The following is a 14,549-nucleotide window of genomic DNA, read 5'->3' as shown; positions in this document are numbered from 1 at the left end:
AAGCAGACCTCAAGAGTTCCTTACACATATGAAAGATTCTGGTCTGTTGCTTTGCCTGTGATCCATGGGAAGTAAGAACAGTTTTCACCTCTGCATCCAACCTTCAGGTCTCCCTTGCATAATTTCTTCCCACAGACTGTGAAGGGAGTTTTTCCAAGGACAAGAGATCTTAGAGCACTTGTGCTTTTAGCCTGGCTTCCACAGCGGGCTCAGCATGGCTTACAATTTAAATTAAGCTAAACAGGCCACTTTCTAATACCCAATAAAAACTAAGCAAAAACAGAAGCCAAAAAATCCCATTAAAGAACAAACCAACATATGTGTCCATCAGAGGTCTACTTCCCGCAGCCATCCGAGGAAGAAGGAAAACTGGTGTCTGGGCTGTATCACTTTAGGCTGCGGATGGGGAACCTTGTCATTAATTAGATTTTTATCCTCCTTTGGTCGGTGGGGCTGGGACAAGCTAGGGGTGGGGCCAAGACAGGGTGGGGGATCACCCCATTCCTGGTTTGATTCCTAACTGCTACTCTAAGCTTGCTCTCCACAGTTGAATGCTCAATACGAAGAAAACCTCCTTGCACACAGAACACTAGCATTTCAGGCTGAAGGACTACAGTCTGGCTTTCACCTTGACATAATACTTTTCTAGATGCGGGGAATTCATTCTTCTTTGTGGAGGAGGCTTCTGCTGTGTGGGCCACCCCTCTGTGCTCTGACATAGTAAAGCTCAGACTTAGGTTTAACTCCTCGCCCACAGCTTGTGAGAATGAATTCTCAGCAGGACACAAAAGCGCCTGTTTTTCTACAGCTGTGCGGTTAAGAAAGAACCATTAATGGAACACAAGAAATGCTGGAGTAGTGTTGCCAACCCACTGACTGGGCTTGGAGGTCTCCTGGAATTACAACTGGTCTCCAGGTGATAGAGATCAGCTCTCCCGGAGAAAAGGAGGGGGAAAGAGGAGTTCTGCAGGGTGGACTCTGTGGCATCACATCCCTGCCTAGGCTCCCTCCCCAGACTCCACCCTTCCTCAGCATCACCCCCCAAATTTCCAGGGATTTCTGAAGCTGGAGTTGGCAACCCTAGTTGGAATATTACCGTAACCTGGGCAGGGGTTCATGGGTCAAGTACACAGATTTTAGAAGGAAGTGAATTCTTGAACCTTGGCTGCTGTTTGGGGGTGGGTGGGTTCATGAATAAACAACACAGATTGGGGGTGTTTTTTTAAGTGTATATATTGCCCTTTCTCCCTTACAAGATTTATTCGTAGGATAAGCTCAAAATTATATGCACTATAAAAGCCAAAGCCACCCAGCTATTCAAGGGCATGCAAGACAGTAGGCGTTCTTATGGCAAGGGAGTCTGGAAGACTCGTTTAGTGGCAAACAGGGTGGGGTCAAATGCCTGTCAGCAAGGCAATGAAATAATGGGAGAAATGTTAGGCAGGAGTACTCAGAAGTAAGATTGATTCTATCCAATGGGCTGACTCCCAGGACATTGTTCTTAGGATTGCAGATGGAGTCATCCACAGACAAAATACTAAATTGTCAGTTTTTTAAAAAGGGGGAAAAATCCAGAATGACTTGATGGGTCCTGGGTGTGCCCTCCAGGAGCCATGGATTGTTGAAGGCAATCAGTCTAGACAAAAGAAGTGGGGACAAGAAGGCAAAAAAGAAAAAAGAGGATGATGGGAAGATCGGCTTTTTCCAGCCACTAAGATGCTGAAGAGGGATATTTGGGTCAAGGGGAAATTTCATACTCCTATATCTCCATTCTGTGCACACTTCCTTGCTTCTAAATTTACTTTATTTTGCATGTTTGTTATGGGTGTTCATAAAATGGAATTGCAGTATAAGTTAAAGAAGTGGCTAGATTTGGAATGCAACTTAGGACTCCTGGTTTGGAACTAGCATCTTCAACATATCCCTCTGTCCTTCTCCCTACAGTATGAATTCAAAGCCAAGAATATCAAGAAGAAGAAAGTGAGCATTGTCGTCTCTGTAGATGGGGTGAAGGTGATCCTGCGCAAGAAGCAGAAGGTGGGACTCTGCTCAGCTGCCTCAGTGTGCAAAAGAAGAGAAGCTTCTCGTTCAAGAGTTAGTTTAAACAGCAGTCTATACCTTTCCCCTTATAACCATGCAATGAAAAGGGCTACAGGCTTTTGTTTAAAGCTGGGAATGAGTGTATTTTTAGAAATCCCTAAAAAACACTCTAGTGGGGAGGAGAATGGTGGGCATGGGAGCTGAGGTAAGGACAGTGGCACTGATGCTGACTGAACCTACAAAAATTCATTCCTGTTCACAAATTGCCCAAAAGAGCTTTGACTGTGAGCTTTCCAAAAAGATCATACCAATTCAGGTTTAGGAAAGGTCACCACAAAGTGGGGGGAAACACAGAGACAGCACAAACAGAGGACTGTCAGTCCGCCAAAACAGTGATGCGGTAAGGAAGCCAAGGCAAAACAAACTGGACTGTGTGGATGCAGCCTCATAGAACTCCCTCCATGGGATATTTTTCCTGGTGCCACCTTTGTTTTCTTTTTGGCACCGAGTGGAATCTGCCCTGCTTTCTTGGCTCTTTAGTGGGTTTTTATTTTTTGCTAGTTTAGTTTTTATAGTTGCTGTTTCAAGGCTACTCCTTTTCTGTTTGAGGGTACTCTTTGCTCTGGTGCTTTCTCTGGGGGAGGTAGTTTACCTATTGATGGTGGAATAACAGCATATCTGGATTTAATAGTCATTTCTTCTTTCCAGGAAACTGTAGTTGTGTGAGGAGAGTTCTGGGGATCACTGCAAGAGAATCTTCCAGACCCTCACCAAGCTGCATGTCCCACAGTTCTTTGGGAGAAACCACCCTGACCTGGATAGCCTAGGATAGCCCGATCTTGTCAGATCTTGGAAGCTAAGCAGGGCTGGCCTTGGCTAGTATTTGGAAGGGTGACCTCCAAGGAATACCAGGATCGTGACACAGTGGCAGGCAATGGCAAACCACCTCTGAAACGTCTCTTGCCTAAAAAACAAGTCTAGATTGCCACCTAGTACTGCATAACACTAAAAGAGCTAAAACTTTTGGCTGCCAGACAGTCTTAGGATCTCCTGGCTATACAACACACAAGGCCATACGATTGTTGTTGTTGTTATTGGGAAACCATAACCGTTACACTGGCATAGAGGCAATTTAATATATACATCCTTTCCTCACCAAGAAAAGTATAGGCACAGAGTGTAGAGAGGCCCTCAGTTGTGGCTCAGGGCCTTTTCTGTGGTCACCTTGGCTTGTTTGGCTTTCCCCTAACTGGGTAGCCATATACATCCATCAACCCTCACAGGATTCAGCATGCAGCACAGTTATCACAACTAAATGAAATTTCACTAGTAACAGTTTGCTTTTAATCCTCTTCTCCAGAGGATGGAATGGACCTGGGACGAGGGCAAGATGGTGGTGATGCATGACCCAGTTTACAGGTAAGTGAGTGTTAATAATCACCCCCCTGCCCACTTCAGGTCCAGTCTGGAAAGAGGGAGTCAGCTCTCTTTGTTTATTTGTATCCTGGCCCTCACAGAGGTCAAGAGAGGCCCGGGCCACTTCCATTTTTGAGGGCCTCCCCAGTAAATTAAAAAATGAAGAAGTGCAAAAACAATTATACAAAATTAGCAGTATTATATTTTCGATGTTTACATTTAATACAATAAGAAATTGTAATACTTTGTAATAAAAGTTCCCATTTTTATTTAACATGTGATTTAACATCAAAAGTGTGCATTTGAGGGCCCCCCAGAGAATGTGGGGCCCCGGGCCAAATGGCCCTGCTCCCTCCCCCTAGAGGCCCTGTTTGTATCCCACTTTCACCCTGACCTGGATAGCCCAGGCTTGCCCGATCTCGTCAGATCTCGGAAGCTAAGCAGAGTTGACCCTGGCTAGTATTTGGATGGGAGACCTCCAAGGAATACCAGGGTCGTGATGCAGAGTCAGGCAGTGGCAAACCACCTCTGAACATCTCTTGCCTTGAAATCCCTATTAGGTTGCCACAAGTCAGCTGTGACTTGACAGCAGCAACAACAAATCCCACTTCCAGCACCAATGAGGGCCCAAAGTGGCTGGCAGGAGAGGAAGTGAGGAAGATCCTGCTAGCTGGCTAGCAGCAGCAATAAGATCGGGGTGTGTCCAGAGGCATTAGCCAAAGAGCCTTTGTCCTTTGCTTTTAGCCTAGATAAATCAAGAGCTTTGAGGAAAAACTGCTATTAGCGAGAGGGAGGAGATGATGTGCTCTGGATCTGGAAGCCTTCCCCCCTCCTGGTTGTTTGTCTATATTATATGCTGCTTTTTACTGTATTGTAAGCCACCTTGGGTCCCCATTAGTGAGAAAAGTTGGAATGTAAATAAATAAATAAGGCCAGTGTGGCTCCAGTAAGGCCACACAGAGACATCCTGGAGCCTGGGGCATTTGTTTCTCTATCTCCCTCCCGTCATCCACAAACAATGACAATAAAACCCACAGAAAGCACCAACATTCTAGAACTGTTTTAAGATATGCCACTAAGATCCCCCATATTGCAGGCAATTACATGATTCCTGCAGCTACCAGTAAAACTCCCCTTTGGGGCCGAGCAGTGCATTCTGGGGCCAGGATGGCCACTGGGCAGCTGGTATGCTAGTACTTGAAGAAATGCCCAGCAGCCAGTTGCCGGACATCCCATTTGCTGAAATTACGGCATCAGCGCTGGCAGTTGCCTTCTGCTGGTTGCCAAGTGCAGCTCTCCAGAATTCTCCTCTATAGTTGCAAACTGCATCCAAGGGTTACAGTCTGCAAAACCAGATTTGTAAAGCTCCTAATTCGGTCCAACTGGCTAAATCAGCTAAGCTAGTAATTGCCTCATCTTCACTGCAGCAAACCCTGGCACAAGCCAGACAGGATTTCAAAGTGACTCCCAGGTTACCAGTAGAAAGACACTTAGCACCATTTGCCTTCCTTCACACAAATGCAACTTAAAAAAAAGAAGACAACCCTCTTTATACTTTTCTCATTTAAATGGGTCTTTCTCTGCCCCCTACTCCTTTCTTCTAGAATCTTCTATGTATCACATGACTCCCAGGACCTAAAGATATTCAGCTACATTGCCAGGGACGGCACCAACAATTCCTTCCGATGCAATGTCTTCAAATCTAAGAAGAAGGTGCAGAGGGATGGACGGGGTTGGGCTGAAGTGGGCTAGCATGCATCTCCTAGGCTGCCATCTCCCACTCTTGGGGGTGGTCACCGTTCTCATCTGCTCTTCACATGTACACCACTGGGGAGGCTAGCAGGCTGTCAGTCATGTGTGGGATAAGGCTGTCATGCTTGCCAGGCAAAACCTAAAAGGCTGGTGGCCCTGCCAGTGCAAAGGCGTGCCCAGCCTGCTTTTCACTTCCTCCTGCTCTTGCTGAGAAGAGGTGGCTTCTTTCCTCAGACTCAGGCCATGCGTGTGGTGCGGACAGTGGGCCAAGCCTTCGAGGTGTGTCATAAACTGAGCCTCCAGCATGCGCTCCAGAATGCGGATGGGCAAGCCGATGGCGCCAGCAACAATTCAGTAGAAGATCCACAGTTGGAAGGTGAGGAACTTGGTGTCAGGTCCATTGGGATTTCTTGATAGCCCTTTTGTACATCGATAGTCACATATGTACCCATCTTCAGGGAAGCCTCTCCAGTTTTAGCAATTGCAAAAAGAATAAGCACTGCTGGCTGGTTTTTGTGTTTCTAAGAGAGTGGCCAAAGAAAGTCGATGGTATAGACAGATTGGACTGTGCAAAATCTGCATTGTTTACCACCTGATTAACCTACGGCAAGATAAATTAATTCACTCCTTTTCCAGTTGTAAATTATCACTTGGTGGCTTCCCCCACCTTAATTCTGAGCAGTAACCCTTTCTTCTGAATGCACCTTAGCTACGCTGATCTCCCCATGTTTCCTAAAAAGGAGATCATAATTTGAGATGGAGAAAGTCAAGGCCATTTGTAAAAGTCACAGCAAAGGAAAGTGCCTGCTATCACAGGCCAGTTATTCTCAGATCATGTCCCCGAACGTCCTTGCAGCCTCTGATTCATTTACACGTTCAAAGAATGAACCTGAGGTTGATGCAAACACCAATAAGTCCATAGTTGTTGACAAGACATGGAAGCTACGCCCCTTCTTTCTCAGCCTAGCACAGATAATCACATGAACGACAGAAAGGCTTCCTCTCTAGTGGGTGTAATTCAGAGGTCCATAAAGAAATACATTGACCACTAGAGATCTACAATTCCCAGAAAGCTCCCCGACCTGGATAGCCCAGGCAAGCCCAGTCTCGTCAGATCTTGGAAGCTAAGCAGGGTCGACTCTGGCAAGTACCTGGATGGGAGACGACCTTGAAATACCGGAGGCGGGGGCAGGCTTTACTTAGCCACCTCTCTGAATATCCTCCAGGCCCCCAGTAGGGGTCAGTCACCAGAGGTCACCACGACTTCCAGGTGCACACACACTCATACGTATACACAAAAACACACATGCACATATTTAAAAAAAATTTAAATACAATTCCCACAAAGCCATGGGACATGGGGTTTTTGGTTGGGGGGGGGGAGTGTTTGGAAGAGTTGAAGTGTATGTATACACACAAACACACATGTACATATTAAAAATTTTCAAAAATACAATTCCCACAAAGCCATAGGACAACAAAATAGCTATGGGGTTTTTGGTGGTGGTGGGGGGAGTGTTTGGAAGAGTTGAAGTGTATGCAGTACTTAACTTACATATCAAACCTAAACTTAATTTAATGCTTGAACAGCATAAAATTCATAATTTAGTTAGCATATGCAGTTTTATTTATTTATTTATTTATTTATAGAATGTAGAAGTATAAATACCGTAGTTATCTACAAGCAAAATAAAATTATATACATACAGAATTTTTGAAAGAACTGCAAACTGCTTCATCCTATGCTACCTTAGCACATATATCTTAAATTTCTGCCATCTGAGGTAGGGAAATAAAAGTTGAAAATAGAAAACGCCTTTTGTAGTAAAGAAAAAAGTGTATTATTTGGGCAGAAACACATTCATATAGTCTCAGTAGAACTAGCAGCTTTTGGATGAAGCAAATATTTAATGGACGGTTTTTTGTTTGTTTTCTTAGAGGTACCCAAATGCCTAGTTCTTCTGTTGGGGAAAAAATGAAAAAGAATCCTCAGGAAACAATGAGGAGGGTGGTTTCCAGATGTTCTCTCCCCCCCCCCCCAGGCTTCAGGTCTTCAGATTTCTACCTTTGAAAAACTCAAAGACAGGACACCAAGGGTGTCAGTCGCCCTGGAGCTCCTTCCTTCCACAGCAGTCAAGTTCAAGTTTCAATAACCTTTAATAGCATAAAATGTAATAAAATACAAAGGTGATCTTACATAGATAAAAGTCAGAATGGCAGTAGCACTGTCAAGATAATACAATAAAACAGTCTCAAAGAATAACAATAAATGAGGGCAAAATTAATCGAATATTCTCTGCCCTAACCTTAGAAACATGATTACCCTTATGCAATACAATAGCCAAATACTTATCCACAAGTTCCGTCAGTTTGATGGATTTATCAGCGAGTAAATACTGAGTCATTCTCTCTGGGGAGCCAGTAAAGTTGGAAATAACAGATCGAGAAGTTGTTGACGAAGCTTACAGTGTGTGGGATGGCGAAGTAAACTATGAGAAATTGAGTCAGGTTCCAGTGAGCAGTCTCAGAATCTAGATGTCGTATGTAAACAAACTCTTTAATTAGATTAAAATTGAAGGTACCCTTCACAGTAATCCTCCTTCAAGGCACAGCTTCCCCCCCCACACACACACACACAGAATTATGGGGATGGGATGGGGAGCCTAGCTAGGCCCAGATGCCCTTTCCTTGGTAAGACTTTGCTTCTCTCCCTTTTGGTGTGGCTTGAAGGTCTCCAGCTGGAAGGGCCTCCAATGGCTGACAGGGAAAACGTCCTTGCTGACCCCGAGGGGCTGCACATTCCCGACTGCGGGGCCTGCGAGCTGCCCTCGGCCGTGCCAGACCTGGGAATGCTGAAACCTGGGCAGAGCCTGAAGGAAAGGAACAGCCAGGTAAGAGCCGATGGGATCGGAAGGCAGGAATGCGATTATTCAGACAGCTTGCTGATCGCATCTGTTACCCCTGGCCTCCTTCAGAACAGTTCATGGGACTCCTCTGGTTTTATCCTCACAACCACCTTGCGTGGTAGGAGAGGAGGCAAGAGTTCAGGGTCCTCTAGGGAGCTGCCTGTGTGATGGGAACACTGACTTTGCCACTTTTTTTGGATTGTAGGATAGCGAGAGCCGCACTCTTCACCCCTCTGCTTCACAGCCACTGGTGAGCCCCACCAGCCCCTGTTCCTCTGCTTCAGTCACCCCACTTGCTTCCCAGCACTGCCTGCAGCTCCTCCAGCACCAGCTCCTCCAGCACCAGCAGCAGACCCAGGTGGCGGTTGCTCAGGTAACATTCCTCCGCTCAGACTGCCAGGGTTTCACATCCACGGGGCTGAGGCCAGAGCCTGGGCAGTTCCTCCTCCTTAGCCACAGTTCCTGCTCAAGTGGTCTGAAAGTGACACGATCCCTTTCTTCAACCTATGCCGAAGGGAGGACTGACATGCCAAAACACTTCTTAGGTTACACAGATTATCGGAGGACGGATGCCTCTCGACAGCCTCAATTGTAAAGCTGAACTTCATTGACTAGAGCCACTGTGCCACTGAATATCAGCTGCCAAGAGCAGAACTGTAGCCGCTATTCAAAAAAAGGGTTCTAGGCTTTGTGGGCCTTTGGTCTGGCCTCACAGGGCCCTTCTCACATCCCTGGGACTTGGTCCTCTCTGTTTAAACATCTCCGCTGTCTCTCTGGCCCAACAGGTGCAGCTGCTGAAAGACCAGTTGTCGGCCGAGACCACGGCCCGCATCGAGGCTCAGGCCCGTGTCCGCCAGCTGCTCCTGACCAACCGGGACCTTCTGCAGCACGTCTCCTTGCTGGTGAAGCAGCTCAAGGAGCTGGAAATCAAGGTGCAGCTGCGGCATCCAGGTGAGCAAAGAAAGGGATCGGTGTGCTGAACACCTGCCCAGGGCTGTTCAAACGGTGCATGCTCTACCTTGTAGCCATCTGCCACCGTGCTGAATTTTTCCCTCCTTAATGCAACTTCTTGCTCTCCCATTCCCAGTTAGAAACTGGACTCTGAACACCAGTAGGGTTCACCGCTCCCTTGTATCTGTGGCCTTGCTAATGCATTTCCCCCCCCCCCCCCAATCTCCAGTTGACCGCTCACTGCAGAACTTGACTTTGGCTCAGTCGGTCTCGCTCAATTTGAAGAACCACTACAGCCTAGAAATCAACCTGCCCTCCACCTCAACTCCTGCCAGTGTCCTGGGCAGCCCTGTGACACGGCCGAGCATCTGTGAATCCTACCTGAACCTCGCCAGCCTGGAGAAGGGCAGCAGGCTGTCCAATAACACCGAGAGTGAGGAACGCCTTGAGGTGCTGGAGGGTCCAGACGGTCTCCGCAGTGTCGAGGGCTCGGAGGCCGCAGACTGCAGTGTGCTCAATGGGACTGGGCAACCGAAGTGCAATGGCTCGAGCTTTCCAGCACAAGAGGAGAGGTAGGTGGTCTTCCCGCGGTGATGGGCATGGCCATCCCTGTCCGAGCCAGAAGGGAGCTGCGTAAAGGCCTAAGTCACGTGGCTCAGTTGTGTTTCAAACAGTTCTGTGCAGATTTTAGCATGTGGTAAAGCAGCCATGTGACAGCTTCTGCGGGGGCCCAGCCTGACCTCAGCTGCTCCACCAACTCTTGATTCCCTACTCCTCCACAGGCAGCTGCTGGTGTGACCTTGGGTCAGTTACAAGACCTTTCAGAGCTGTTCTCTCAGGAGCAGTTCTCTCAGAGCTCTCTCAGCCCCACCTACCTCACAGGGTATCTGTTGTAGGGAGGGGAAGGGAAAGGAGATTGTAAGCCACTTTGAGACTCCCTTGGGTAGTGAAGGGTGGGGTATAAGTCCAATCTCCTCCCCCTCCCCCTCCTCCTCCGGGCCAGCCTGGCCGGGCAGCCTCAACAGGCAGATTGGTGGGGGGGGCTAAATCATTGAGGGCCAACAAATTAGCAGTTGCTTTATTATGTTTTCCAACCATGGGAGGTGCCTTTGCAGTCGTATTGAATTGCAGAATGGGTCTATTGGATGTGCTTTTGCATGGCTGCCTTCCCCTAGGACAAGCTTTGCCTCACTTCAGATCTCCCCGTTTGTTTGGACGAGGCCATCGACAGCCCTGGGCAAGCCAGTACGTCTCAGCCTAAAGCCACCACACGCGCAGCTGCAAGAGAGACTGCAGTGCGGGTGTTCCAGATCTTAACCCTGTTCCCATCTTTTCTTGACAGGTTGCAGCCATTCATCCCCAAGCTGAACCCACCTCCACCCACTCTGAGGAGGAGGTCTAGTAAAACCACCTCTCCCAGCCTGGAAGCAGAGACCGTGCCCCCCAACTCCGTGGCAAATCCCGGAACCTCCGCATTCACCAGCATTGCCATCTTCTCCCTCGCTAACTTAGAGCCCAAGTCCCGGACACAGGGAGGACGCACTGGTGGCTGTGTCGAAAACCGGGGGCATCTAAGCCAGGACCAGGCCAGGGAGGACAGATGCACACTGCTGGCAAAGGGCATTTTGGGCCAGGTGGACAAGGTCCCAACTAGGGACTCAGACGGCACTCTGGACAGCACACGGCCCTTCTCCTTGGTCGGCAACGAGACCTGCTTGCACATCAGCCTCTCGGAGGAAGAGCTGGACAATACTGGGGCTTGTATGGCTCGTGCGTAAAGATACTCTGGAGCGTACCCTTCATGGGACCTGGGGGCCAGGCCTGGATAGTGGGGGGGGTAGAAATGCCACAGAGGGCCCTGCAGCACCAGGTGAGGCCCTGGGGGAAAGTCACAGCTGGATGCTGGTGGCTCTGAAAAGCCAGCAGTGGCAGAGTTTCAACTGAAGGGAGGCAACTGGGAGACTTCAAAATCTCTCCCAGGGAAATCTTCCAAACGAGCAAATGTCTTCCGTGAACACTGGAGGAATTCCAGCACCAAGTATGTGAGAGTCTGGCCATTACCTGGATGGAGTACCCACCTGAGAATCCATGTACGATAAATACCGCTGAGCAAGTGCAGGGATTCCCAATGCCCCGTAAGGGACCTCAGCACCATTTGCTGAACACTAGACTGTGCTTGGGATTCTCCCCGCACCCGGATAAGGCCACGGCATTCAGTATCCCAGAGGCAAACGGGCAGAAAGGGCAGAGAGATCTGTAGTGAACAACCAACAAAGGTCAGCGTCTGGGAGTTCAGAGGGGCTACCCCCCAGTTCAGTGCACAGTTATTTCAGGATGCCTCCCCTGGAGCGAGAAGAGAGGAGTGGGCCGTGGAACCTGTTCTGCACACTGAACACACATGTTGCAGAAGCCCAGCTCCCTGACGGAGGGGTTAGGAGCCACTCACTGCTACCCCTGCCTATGGCTAAGAGTGTAAAGTGTGAGGGTGTCCCAGCAGCCCCCTGCCCACTTTGGGGAGCAGAAGCAGCCATTGCCCTATTGCGTCCTTAAAAAATGTTCTCTTCCAGTCTTCGTTAATGTGTTTGCAGGGACGACACTAATGTGGGAACAGCTGTGCAGTGCAAGAGAGGCTGTTGGGTGGGGAAGCCAGCCCCTGACACCGTTCAACTGCACAAGACAGGAGTGTTCCGGACCAGCTCAAGAGACCCAGTCCAGACACCCCAGCTCTTCACACACACACACACACACACAGCACGCCCACCAGTTCATTGCTTCATTTGACATGCTAATAATATAGTCACTGCAGGGCTCCACAGAAAAGGATGCATCCTGGTTTTATGTTAATTGATTGGTACATTCTTTTTTCTGACTCTGTTTTTATTTTCCTCCTTCTTGTAAGGCAGAAGAAATATGCATCCCAGCAAAGGGGCTTCCAGATTCCTGAATGCCTGTTTGTGAGATGCAATTCCCCACCCCCTGCGCAACCCAAACAGCTTTGAGTGGGTTGTGGGCTAGTGCGATTCACGCACCTCTGAAAGCAGGCTGGGCAGACAGTAACCAAGTCTGAGTGACTGTGTTCCCACTCCAGTTAGAGTTTAGTGGCCCATACAGTATTCCTCCTGGCCAGTTGCCAGTATAAGACAGGGGAAGTTAGTACTCAGTGTTTTCCTTCCTTACTTTTCACGGTGCATTTTTAAAAAATGACTTTTCCAAGAAGTAAATACTTTGTACATACTCTGTCCTTAAAAGAAGCTTCTGGTCAGGAGGAAAAGGCATTTTCTGGGGTCTTGGAAGTATTTTGCTTTTCAGTCTTTTTAAAAACTTTCCTCTGTTGAGGAGAATGCTCTGCACATGCTCAGAGGGCATTTCAGCTTGCTATGTCAGAATTTTTGAAAGCAAAAAAGTAGCAATCCTAACTTTAAGTCTTGTGTGACTAAAAGAACAGGGATAGAGGCCAGTATTTCACTACAGTCCTGGTGAAAAATTGGGACATGGGTATGGAGCAAACATCTTGGAATCTCATTCAGACTCAGCCCTCATTCAGTTGTGTGGATCAACTATCAGTGACTGTATAATGGAGGGACCAGAACTAACTGCTGTTAGGAAGCCGCAGAACAGATCACGATACTGTATGTGCAAGGATAGAAAAGGGTTCATGGCTGTGCAGAGCTGTTCGAAAGGGGAGGACTGTTTGTGATCACTAAGAAAGGGAGAAGAGAGTTGGGAGTAAGTTGTCAGAAAGAAAGAAGCAAGGAGAGAGAGAAAGTATTACAAAGCACGACAATTTTGAAGGTAGCAGGTGGTTAATGTATGTGTTCCCAGGGGGATGTGGGATGAAACTGTGGCTCTGGATGTTCTACAGTACAGTTGGCAGAGCTATAGCTTGTGCGAATTACCCAGGACATCCAAGAGCATATGTAACACATAGGCCAAAAGGAACCATACAACAAGAGCAGGTTTCACAATCTCAGAGGCAGATTTCTTAGCGGCCTCTGAGATTACAAAACTGGCCAGTGGCCCACTGACATAGGCTCTTGGTTATGCGTCCTGTTTGCTTGCACAAGCACCTTCTGGGCTGAATTGCATTAAGTGGGAAAACAAGGTGTGAACTGGCCCCAAAATGAAATCTGCTTCTCTGAATAGAGCCCAGAAGTCATAAGAACGTAAGAGAAGTCAATGTTGGATCAGGCCAGCGGCCCATCCAGTCCAACACTCTGTCACACAGTGGCCAGAAATATCAGGTGCCCTCAGGAGGTCCACCAGGATGGGTCACTCCTGGCCCCGGTTGCTGAAAGGGGAACAGCCAGGGAGGGGAGGGACTCATTTGGCAAAATGAAAAGTAACACAAAGAAAATGAAGACTGTGAGTGAGTTGAAGGTGGAGTTTGGGCTAGTTATTGGATGAAATTGGGGGTAGAAATATAACCAGGGCTGCAAGCCCTGAGCTGAACTGACCCCAAAATGAAATCTGCTTCTCTGAATAGAGCCCAGAAGTCATAAGAACGTAAGAGAAGTCAATGTTGGATCAGGCCAGCGGCCCATCCAGTCCAACACTCTGTCACACAGTGGCCAGAAATACCAGGTGCCATCAGGAGGTCCACCAGGATGGGTCACTCCTGGCCCCGGTTGCTGAAAGTGGAACAGCCAGGGAGGGGAGGGACTCATTTGGCAAATTGAAAAGTAACACAAAGAAAATGAAGACCGTGAGTTGAAGGTGGCGTTTGGGCTAGTTATTGGATGAACTTGGGGATAGTAATATAACCAGGGCTGCAAGCCCTGAGCTCCTGTTAGTGGCAGCAGGAGAAAAATTAAAAATAATGGACTCTTGGGCCTATAGTGTGATGTCCAGATTAGCCTGGAAGTGATCTCACACTGCTTTAAGAATTGACAGAAACTCTGAGGTAAAACCATAGTTTTTAGCAATTCCTAGAGAGGTATGACATCCTTTCCAGGTTTTCTCCAGAAGTGATGCCACACCGTCACCATTGGGGTCCCATGTCCCCATCCCCCGTCTCTTGCTGGTTGCCTTAAGAGTGGCAGGTGTTCACTGAGTTGCATAGCTACTATTCAGAAAGACAGAGGGAACATCACAGACGGTGTTCCCTCTAAGCTGAGTTAGTGTGAGCTAGCTCACCATTTTTAAGCCTCCGGCTCACACATTTTTGCCTTTGCTCAGGAAGGAGGGCTCCAGAGCAAACTAATTGACGCAGTAGCCAGATCCCTCGCTCACAACTTTCATGCCAGTCGCTCACAAAGGAGAATTTTTGCTCACAAGACTCCAGAGCTTAGAGGGAACATTGATCACAGAGACTGGGTGGCCTGGAATGGGATGTGGAATACCTCAGGTGTTGCCTAGCAACCACCATCACAAGAGGCCTAGCTGTACAGGGCAGCTATATAACTAAGCATTAAAATTACCAACTAATCAGAAAAAGGCTTGGCCTGCTCCTGTGCCTTTAAGAAGCAGTTTGGCATACAGAAGTCA

General features: G+C 48.1%; 1 protein-coding gene across 1 annotated transcript in view; it reads left to right on the top strand.

Moving 5' to 3' along the window:
* The window catches only part of LOC107116509 (carboxyl-terminal PDZ ligand of neuronal nitric oxide synthase protein-like), a 41,781-nt gene extending 29,504 nt beyond the window's left edge, over positions 1 to 12,277 (top strand). Inside the window, exons 3-11 of the mRNA XM_015418417.1 lie at positions 1,945 to 2,037; positions 3,401 to 3,459; positions 5,061 to 5,169; positions 5,443 to 5,584; positions 7,939 to 8,099; positions 8,320 to 8,487; positions 8,900 to 9,065; positions 9,295 to 9,637; positions 10,408 to 12,277. Of these exons, the coding sequence (XP_015273903.1) occupies positions 1,945 to 2,037; positions 3,401 to 3,459; positions 5,061 to 5,169; positions 5,443 to 5,584; positions 7,939 to 8,099; positions 8,320 to 8,487; positions 8,900 to 9,065; positions 9,295 to 9,637; positions 10,408 to 10,843 (1,677 nt within the window). The 3' untranslated portion in view covers positions 10,844 to 12,277. The remainder of the gene's footprint in view (positions 1 to 1,944; positions 2,038 to 3,400; positions 3,460 to 5,060; positions 5,170 to 5,442; positions 5,585 to 7,938; positions 8,100 to 8,319; positions 8,488 to 8,899; positions 9,066 to 9,294; positions 9,638 to 10,407) is intronic.
* Positions 12,278 to 14,549: the final 2,272 nt, after the last annotated feature.

The sequence above is a fragment of the Gekko japonicus genome, unplaced genomic scaffold (genome assembly GCF_001447785.1).
Source record: "Gekko japonicus isolate JY-2015 unplaced genomic scaffold, Gekko_japonicus_V1.1 scaffold127, whole genome shotgun sequence".
Taxonomy (NCBI): Eukaryota; Metazoa; Chordata; class Lepidosauria; order Squamata; family Gekkonidae; genus Gekko; species Gekko japonicus.
This window is presented reverse-complemented; position numbering and strand designations above follow the sequence as displayed.